The 10,224-nt window shown below is 40.7% G+C and overlaps 1 protein-coding gene across 1 annotated transcript; it reads right to left on the bottom strand.

The window, feature by feature from the left end:
• Nucleotides 1-5,664: 5,664 nt before the first annotated feature.
• On the bottom strand, nt 5,665-9,559 carry LOC127774153 (uncharacterized). The gene is made up of 5 exons (XM_052300437.1): nt 9,107-9,559; nt 8,736-8,897; nt 8,140-8,325; nt 6,072-6,173; nt 5,665-5,964 (listed from the first exon to the last, which is right to left on the bottom strand). The coding sequence occupies exons 1-5, from the start codon at nt 9,557-9,559 to the stop codon at nt 5,665-5,667; spliced, it is 1,203 nt and encodes a 400-aa protein (XP_052156397.1).
• Nucleotides 9,560-10,224: the final 665 nt, after the last annotated feature.

The following is a 10,224-nucleotide window of genomic DNA, read 5'->3' as shown; positions in this document are numbered from 1 at the left end:
TACTCCTGGGAGTATAGAATCATTTTCCTATATATATATATATTTATATATATGTATATGTATATGTATATGTATATGTATATATATATATATGTATATGTATATATGTATATGTATATGTATATGTATATGTATATGTATATGTATATATATATATAGGGACGCGCTAAATCGCGTATGGGGTGCGTAATAACTAAACTACTCCCCTCACAGCACCCCCTCCCCCAACCCCACCCCCACCCGATCGCCCATCCCCCCTCCCCCCACCCACCCACCAATCCCCTGCACCATTTCAAAATAATGTGTAGTAAAGTTATTACTAAAGCTTAGAAAATGGCACATTACACTATAAGTAAATTAGTTACTATACGTAGAAATTTGATGGTGCAACCATCCGCACTCCCCACCCGCCACCCACCACCCCCGCACCCCACCCTCTCCCAGTCGTCGCACACAGGCCACACAAAGTCAAGATTAGATTGTTAGTAACAATATTACTAGCAATATCTTTAGTTTCTGTAGTTACTTGATTATTTTGTTCTGATCTGTCAGTAAATGAGTTACTGATGATTCTTTGGTTTGATTCCGCACTAACTAACCGTGAAAGATTTTTAGTTTGTGTGAGTAAAGTAGTTACTGGTGGTATTGTCTGTCATTAAAGGAGTTACTGAAGATTATTTGGTTTGCTTCCGCACTAACCAACTGAGTAATATTTTTTAGTTTGTGTGAGTAAAGTAGTTACCTAATTATGATGTTTGGTCTAGCAGTAATGGAGTTACTGAGGATTATTTGGTTTGCTTCCGCAATAACGAGCCGAGTAACGCGTGTGTCACACCTGTAACCTCTGAAGGTTTGACTTAGTAACTCATTTACTATGACTATATGAATATATCGTTAGCAAAAAATGTACTATTGTTGATAGATGCTTGCAGAATCTCATCCTCGATCGGACTGTCATCACGGAGGGAAAAGTTACGTGCGATTTAGTAATTATCTTACGATAAGAACCTCATTTTTTCAGTTAGCAAACAATTTACTATTGATTTAATTAGTGCACAGCGATGATTTTTGCCCTTATTTACTTATGGTTTTTTTAATATATTAATTGAGTCCGTAGTAAAATTTTTACTCGACGTTAAAATTACTGTTTCTGGAAGCTTTGATAGTGAATTGTGCGCTGTAATTTTGAAGGTTTTTTTTAAATGTTATTTTTATAAAAAAAAATGGGAATGTAGGGAGGTAGTTATGGATCAGTGGACTCCCGATCCGGAAAAAACTCATTTCATACAAGGCCGAGGAGGTAGTGTGTTTATTCCTCACAGAGGGCTTTCAAAGTCGAGAGAAAAAGCTTCGCTGGAGACCTGCGTAATGGAATCTCCAGTGCATACTTCCACTACCTCGCCGTCGTCCCATTTAGGTGTTGGCGGTGATCATTGGGGGGATCATCATGTGAATGCCGGGCAACCAGGCAGTCCGTCAACACCGTCAGGATCCAAAGAAGGTGTGGATCGACCTCCTTGTGTTCAGGCATGTGAGATGAATACGCCTGAGAAGGATCGTGTGCATAGTCATGTAAGTTTCCCTGAACGACCTTTGCACTATTTAGAACTTCTGTTTCTTCCTTAATTGCTGAGTGATGTTTGACACGGTAGTTGGCGTTGTTTTGCGATTTATTCCATTTAATTACTTTAGTAAATTGTGGCGTCTGTAAATGAATTTTTTTTCTGTGTCAATATGATATCCCGTATCGTCGTGTTGATGGATTGAAAAATAATTGTTGACAGGGCTCCATACTTAGAGAAGAAATGGTCCCAAAAGTAGGGATGATTTTTGATTCGTACGAAGAGGCGTACGATTTCTACAAAAGATATTCATATCATGCTAGTTTTGATATTAAAAAAGCAGGAATAAACCTACTTTTAGAGAGATATGCTGCACCCGGGAGGGGAAGAACAAATATAGGGGAGATGAATCAAAGCGTGAGCGGATGCGTGGGTCTGCTAGGATTGGTTGTAAGGCATATGTGAAGGTGAAGAATGTTATTAGAGAAGGCGAGTTTGTTTCCGTACGGTTTGATGATGTCATAATCGAACACAATCACCCATTGATGCCGTCTCCATCGGCTGTTAAGCTGATGCGTTCGCACAAGCATCGAGATGCAACACTGATGGAGTTCGTTGACATGATGCAGCAAAGCCGTGTCCCGAATTCAAGTATTGTAGGAGTACTTTCTGATATGCACGGAGGACGTGAGAATATTCCTTTCACGACACGAGACCTTGAAAATAGGTATTATATTTTGTGTTAACACAAATATTGTTTTCTAAATCCCGTTGTTCCCAACAGCAGCAAGTATAGTTATCTAATCTCGCTATATGTGCAGGAAAGCTGCTAATGTTCGAGCAGAGAATGCGGATGACATTAGCAAGCTGCTAGAGTTTTTCAAAGAATGCAAGAAAGAAAATCCAAAGTTCTACTGGGATATAAAGGTTGATGAGGAAGGGATTGTTAAGAATGTTTTTTGGAGCCACGCGAGTATGCAGGCAAACTATGCAGATTTTGGAGATGCTATTACTTTCGACATCACATACAAGACTAACATTTATGAGATGCCTTTGGCCATGTTTGTTGGGGCTAATCATCACCTGCAGTCAACACTTTTTGGTTGTGCGTTGATTCGGGATGAAAGGGCTGAGTCATTCCAGTGGCTATTCGAAACGTTCAAGAACTGTATGGGGGACAGCCCTTCGCCCCGGTGCATTCTAACAGGTATTTATTGTTCACTTTTTGAAAAACAAATAAAAGGGATTATTGATAAATCAACATGACTGCTCATATTGTATTTGTCGGTTTTGTCAGACCAAGACCAAGCAATGGCAGTGGCGGTTGAACGTGTTTTTCCTGAAGCTATCCATAGGTTGTGCAGGTGGCACATTATAGATGGGCACTCGGACCATCTGAACACAATTTTTTCTAGAAACGATGACATAGAGGGGGAGATGATGGTTTGCATTAACCTGACATATACTCCTACGGAGTTTGAGAATGCATGGGCTCGTTTCATTGATAAATATGAACTACATGACAGCGTGACACTACGCAACCTGTATGATCTTAGGGAAAGATGGGTTCCAGCTTTTTTCAAGAAACATTACTGTGGTCGTATGACTTCCACACAGAGGAGTGAAAGCTTTAACAGAATGGTTAAAAGTAATTTTGTAGATCATCAAACTGCACTACATAGGTTTGCCAGAAGGATGCTCGATGTTGTGGTATCTAGGAAGGATAAGGAGTCCGCGGAGACCCGAGGTTGTGAGGTAATTGCATCTTAATGTATATCCTTTTTTTAGGATTTAATCCGGTAAATGCTTATATCGATGATGTTATAGGGTGTACCCATTGTGAAGACCCCTTGGCCATTTGCGGAGCAGTTATCTAGGGTGTACACTCGGGCTGTGTTCAAGGTGTTTGAGGATTCCCTACATGATAGTGTGTATTTTAGGATTGAACCAGAGGGATCGGATGGCATTCATTGGGTTATTTCTCATACCAAACGCTCGGAGAAGCATGACTGGTGCCAAAGACAGTTCAAGGTGATAGTGGATGTTGATAACGGGAACTTTAGTTGTGAATGCCTGCAGTAGGAACATACAGGTAAAATATCCCTGATGATATAGCATAAATGTTTTGAAAACCTGGTTTTAAAAATTCCCGTGTTTCTTTTGCAGGAATGTTCTGCCCCCATCTGTTGCGAGCCTTTGTTCATGCGCAGGTTGAGAAAATTCCACATATGTATGTTCTTCGTCGATACACAAAGCAAGCTAAAAGTGATGTGAACTATGATCGTCATGACCGTCCTATGGCTGGACCAGACGGTGTTAAAGAATCCTACAGAACAAAGTTGTTGTCATATGATGCCATGCAGATCGTCAGGTTGGGGCGGAGGTCAAAGGTAGCTTTTGATAGGGCAACTACTGTGCTGAAGGGACTGAGGAAGCAACTTGAAGAGATACCACCAGATTCAGATGTTGGGGCTGGCAATGCAGTGACGAGTGGTAAAGACGCGGAAGGTGTGGCCGATACCATGCGGGCTGGACAATCGATGTCAATGAGTGAACATGATTGTGAAAGAGTGAGCAGATGCCCTCCTCCTCGGTCAATGACAAAGGGAAGGGCAAGTGAGCCTACCGAGAAGGTTAAGCTAGGGGCTCGTGGTGATAAGAAATGCACCAGGGGGTGCGGGTGGTGTGGTCTGAAAGTTGGTCACAATAGCTCTACATGTCCTAATAATCCAGCTAATTTCAAGCGTATTGCGGAGGCCAATAACAAGGGAAAACGGAAGAGAGGTCGCCCAAGAGGAAGTGGCGTTGGAGGTGGTCGTGGACGGAAAGCTGTGCGATGGAACTTGATTGACGAATGGGCTGAAGGGCCTGTGGGAGGGGAGTGTAGCATGAGAAGTGAGGAGGGTGATGATGACTGTAGCGTGCAAAGTGGTGGCGACACCGAGGATCTTTTAGAATGAATGTACTGAGGGGTTTGTTTCGATTGGGTTTTCTCGAGTTTCATTTTGTGCTTTGTAGATGTCCTTATCATAGAAATATTACGTTAATAAAGGTTTTCGTATATTTGTTTCTATGTTGTTAGATATGGTACAGCCTGGATTGCTGCGTTTTTGTAATTTCTTTACTGGTACTGAATGGGATTGTTTTATCGCTTAGTAAAAAAATTACTCATATATTACAAGAGAGTTGTGTTTTTTTCTGGCAATGATCATTACGAAATTGAAATTCCGATCATGTAGTGTGGAACTTAAAAATAACAGACAAGAGGGTAGTAAATTGATTACTATTTAGTTGTTCTGCCTGTTAGTAATAAATATACTTATAAGCTGGGGAGATTATTATTTAATTAGGTTAATGACCTTGGACTCCCATTGAGTATGCATTTTTAATTCATGGCATTGTTTGAACGCACTCTTTGAATAATTACTTTGCGGTCTAAAATTAGTCGATTAGTTATTAGATTAGCAGTTTGAAATTTTTTTACAGAATGTTGCCATATAAGAAATAACTTTGGTAAAGAATTTGCCTATCGGCTAACATTGCATTGAATTAATGAAGGTGGCTGCAATAAGACTATTTAGCATTTTTTATACTGACTGCCTTCATTACTACAATGGATCACATTTAAGCAGTTTTTTCAAAGATTATGGAGACAAAATATTAATAAGCATAGTATTATGTTCTGGAAAAACATGGACAATAGCCCTTTACTTAACTAACAGCACAACCAGGCGGTGCAAAATACTAAAGTTCCGGAGGAGTGGACTGTATAAAATACAAAATACAATCCAGGGGCAAAAGTGAATCTAACAGCTAATGAAACGTTTCTTCATATTAAACATAATTATTGGGCATTGTCGGGTACACGAAATGTCTCAATGTCCTGATGGAGCTCTTGTACAGAGTTGAACCTGTTGAAGATTAGGTGGTGTAGTATTTGCGCCCGTAGCTTGTCCGAAGGAACCTTGCAATGTTTAACATTTGTCAAACTGTGTGGCACAAGAATAATATATCGAAAATATTTTTGCTACCTTCGTTGGCTCACTAAATATGAAATGAGAAATGAATTACCTTGGGAAAGCTTTGCAACAGCTTGTCGGCGTCACCATTGTATTTCTCCATGAATCTCATGACATAGAAAGCCGTTAGAACCCATTGCCATCTTTGGACATTTGATGTAACATTTTCGATAATTTCCAAACTTTGGAAACTTCCCACCCATGAACACCTGGAATCCATCACTCAATCGCTTCAATATCTTCTGTGCCATTGGGAAGTGATGTTGGGTTTCTGTGCCACCTATCATGTCATATCTCTTGGAATCCAGAATGTCGAAACTTTTTTGGTTATGGTTGATAATGTACAGCGACCAGTGGTCGTCGTGGATGACTGGCAAAAACATCTAGAGAAAATAAAAAAGGAAATCATGGTCATATATGTGCTCCGGTATGAAGTGTATTAGAAGTAAGTGATTAAGCAGTGCTTGATTGCCTGTTTTTCGCGTGTTACTTCAATGTTCCCTAAAGCGAAATGGAGCTGTTCGACCAGGGCATCTGGTTTGTAGTTATCCTTGGTGTCATTACGAGTCACGTTCTCAATGTTGATTAGTGCCTGCAGGAGCAAAATTATATAGTTTTACATTCGGAAAAGGTGCACACAGTCGTTCGAAGCCAAAAACAGAAACTGCAGCAAAAAGGAAAAGAAATAAGAGTTGCCATGTACCGAAATGGTGGTCGGAATGAAGATTCGGTTGTTGGCTGAGAGAGGCCTATTCTCCATATCTTCTCTGGACAAGAAATCAGCAAATGCATCTATGAACATTCCTTGAGCCATTTGACGAGCAGAAAACGACTTGACAATATCAGTGCAAGTAGCAAAGCAAAGATCCGCTTGTATTAGTATGGCACTGCAGATATTGTATTGTAACAAACCGTTAATCACTCTGAACTATATGTAATAAACATTATTAAATGTTTTGGATGAATTTGGAGGGCATGCAACCAACCTCCCGAAGCTGTCAGGGTGTGATAGTACAAATTCCAACAAATTAAGCGCTGAATTATCATCGGGAAGTGTGCCTCGGCCAGCGCTCGGCGTAGTCAAAAACTTGGCTGGCATTTTGGTACGTCTTTGGGGCCGCCTGAAAGGTGTGGGTTTTTTGGTACAAACATTATTGGCCACTTCATTTCCCTGAAAGGCGGTGGAAAATAACGTTCAAATGTAGTGACCTAAAATGATAATTATGTTCTGTGATGAAAATTTTGTCATTTTGTGATGTATTATAACCAGCGAAAAGAGACCAGGATCGCACTCCCTTAAACAAATCTGGTCAATTTTTGATGCCAGCTGTGATTCAGACAAATTGTCATCTGATGGCAAAGATAATGAAGCTAAGTCATCACCCCGTCTTTTGATAGGTGCGAAGTTGTGCCTTGGAAAAAAAACATTATTTAATTCGGAAGGTGGGGAAAAGAGAAAAATTAAAATGTACATATGTATTGCATGTGGTGTGTAGAGGGGGTTTTGATAATGTCATTCATACCTTGTGAGCAATGCTGTAACGTGACTTTACCCGTCACCTCTTCCGGATTCTTGATACCCCCAAACGTCACAGTTTATTTAATTCTGCATAACATTAGAAGTTTTTTTTTGTACAATATTGTGAAATCCTAACGGTACATACATAAGACAGGGATATGAAATCATGAGATATGTACCTTTCATACTGATATTGGTAGTAAAACGATCACTATTTGATTTTAAAAGAAATTTTAGAAATTCAATTACTACATGAATACACTATAATCTGATAGTAATCTACTTACTTTAAGGGGATGCCCATTTGGTTTATTAATTTAAATTTCCAACTAGTCAGTGTCTGTACCAAAATCAATTTAATTGGTTCTTTAAGCGTGAGGTGGAGTCAAGAATGTTGCCCGTACCTTCTGAACATTTTTGAGATGTGGTGTCCTCTTGTATACCAATTTCTGCAGGACATATGACTGGGGTTGTATCTTCCGTGTGTTCTTTGGATAGCATGCTGACTTTAGCGGTACACTCAACTGGTAACTTGATGGCACCAACAAAGTCTGTTTCATTAAAAGCTGCTTAAATTTAATATTCTTTAGTCAAAAAATGTATAGTCCAAAACATAAAGCATGATTCATAATGCATGAATAAAAGAAGTAATGCGGTCTGTGCCTTGGCTGATGTGATCAGTATGTATGTCATCATGAGTAATATCACATGGGGGAATAAATGGATGGGGCGTTGCAGGTTCGATACGCCTAGCATCGTCGATACGTCCACTGGAGCTGATAGCTTCAATGACTGGTAAGGTTGTTTTGCCTACAGGTTGCAACACTGTGTGATAAGAGACAGGTGGCGGCATATGAGATGTATCAGTTTGCTGAACCCCATGGTGGCAAGCGTGAATATCATCTGTGCTAGTGTAATTGGGATGACAAACTAAATTGGCATCAGGATCTGCTTGTTGTTGTCCTTCCGGTATCACCAAATCACCGGGATTCTGAAGTGATGGCATTAAAGGCCCTCCGGTCCGTGGCACAATACGTACCGTTGAATCCGGGATTACAGTAGTATTCACAAGGCACTCCATGACAGCGGTGCTTGGCGGGGTGCGAGATTGTGGAGCTGTATCAGCCAACTTGGGAACATCTTCCTGATTTGATGGCATTGCAGCTGGCTCACCATGGAAGGTTGGTTGCTTTTCTGTGTAGGTGCCAGCACGCTGAGCTGTTTCCTGGGTTTGCATAGCGCCCCTGATAATGCTGACAATATGGTCACTGACTCGTGCATGGCATGTTTGCACCCTCCTAATATTCTTCGCAATATTGTCAGCACAAATTTTTGCCTGACGATCATATTCTCCAAGTGCGTCAAGGACACGCTTATTCTGTTCAGCTTGAAGGCCGTATATATGGGGTCCAATGGTGTCAAACATGCTTGGGAAATTAATGTGCACCGCTGTGACTAACTCATCCGCAAAAGGGGTGCCAGCATTGTCACCACGTGGCTCTTTGTCCTTATCGTAGTCTGGGTGACTGTAGCATGAAGCAAGAATGCCATTGAACTTGAAAAGTATAGATGACATGATGTTAATGCACCTGTCCTTGAAAAAGGATAGAAAAAGGAAATGGCATAAATTCTTACATTGAGCTGTCCAAAGACAATTTTATCTTCTTCATCCTTCACACGGTCTCCCTGAGATATAGCCTCCACCAGATCCTTTGTGTACAACTGAATACGTGGTGTATGCAGACGATCGATGGTCAATCCTAGTTTGATGACATCAAGGTTGTCAATGTACAACAGCTGTCCATTACAAAAGATTAATGAAAAACAGTTATAATACTGTCATGATGAGAGAATTCATATTTTGACACCCAATATGGCATGATCGGTGAAGTGGTTGCTGAAAAATAATGAACTATGGAAAAATAAATGCATACAACAAGAGACGCCACGGATGAGCATATGTAAGTTTGCGAAGATTGGTGTCTACCAGTCTTGTGCCATAACACCAGACTATCACGTAATAAATCAAAAACAGCCTTTGACCAATCGATCCTCGCCACCCTAGATAGATCCATGCCAAGCCATGCGTCCTTCTTTGTGATGTAGAAACTAGTTGATGGGAGCAGCAACTTGTTGGTCAAGATCATGATGAAGAACCGAACAGCTGTGGGATCGTCTTTCCGATGTTCTAGCTTACTTTTTAACATTGGTACAGAAATATTAGAGCTTGGAGGCACCCCAAGCTCATTGGCCAACTGTGCAAATGCAGCTGCCATGCATTTTTTATCAGGATATTGTAACGGTTCACCACCAAAAGGGGTGCCCAAGACAATACTGATCTTCCATGGTGTTATGGCAATCTTCTTGTTTTCAGAAATTTGTATGGTCATTGTTTTCGGGTCAGTCCGATCCATGAGCCAGCGGATCAGGTCAGGCTGCTCAAAACCATCAAGCGTCATATCTGCTAGTTGACCCAGTCTGAGCCCTGACAATGCTTGGCGATGTGAAGGTGACAACGCGGCACAAGCATCGAACACAAACTTCGGGCTGCACCGGGCGTAAATCGTCTGTTTGTTCACGTGGGACTGCAATTTTATATATGACAAACATATCAAAACAACATGCAAAATGATGATAACGATAATGAAAAAAACACTATTATTTATGTCTAGAACATCATTATGCATTATATAATATGAAAACATTAAAAATATGAAACTTCCGAGGAAAAAAGCGGAAATGCATCTGAAATATAATTGAATCAGACATTGTTGGGGGGGAAATTCAAAATTTGATGGTACAACAGCTGTACGAAAGATAATTACATACTAATGATATACCCTCATAAACCAAACTACATAATGGAAAAAAATTTGGGGACCATCTTTGGACACTCACAGGAGATCCATCATCAACCACGTGTGGAATGTTCAATATGACAATGTTATAAAGGTAAAATCTCCGTCCACCGATGCAGACAAATAAGGAATAGTACACACAAAAAGAGCGTAGAATTTTGGGTTGGGGGATGGGGGGGGGGGGGGGGAGGGGGAGGGGGAGGGGGTATCTCACCTCTACCAACTCAGCATCCATTTGTGATGCATCCGCTTGCTTCTTGCGTCTA

This window comes from Oryza glaberrima, chromosome 5 (assembly GCF_000147395.1).
Source record: "Oryza glaberrima chromosome 5, OglaRS2, whole genome shotgun sequence".
Lineage (NCBI taxonomy): Eukaryota > Viridiplantae > Streptophyta > Magnoliopsida > Poales > Poaceae > Oryza > Oryza glaberrima.
Note: the sequence above shows the minus strand (reverse complement) of the source record. Positions and strands in the feature narration are given on the sequence as shown.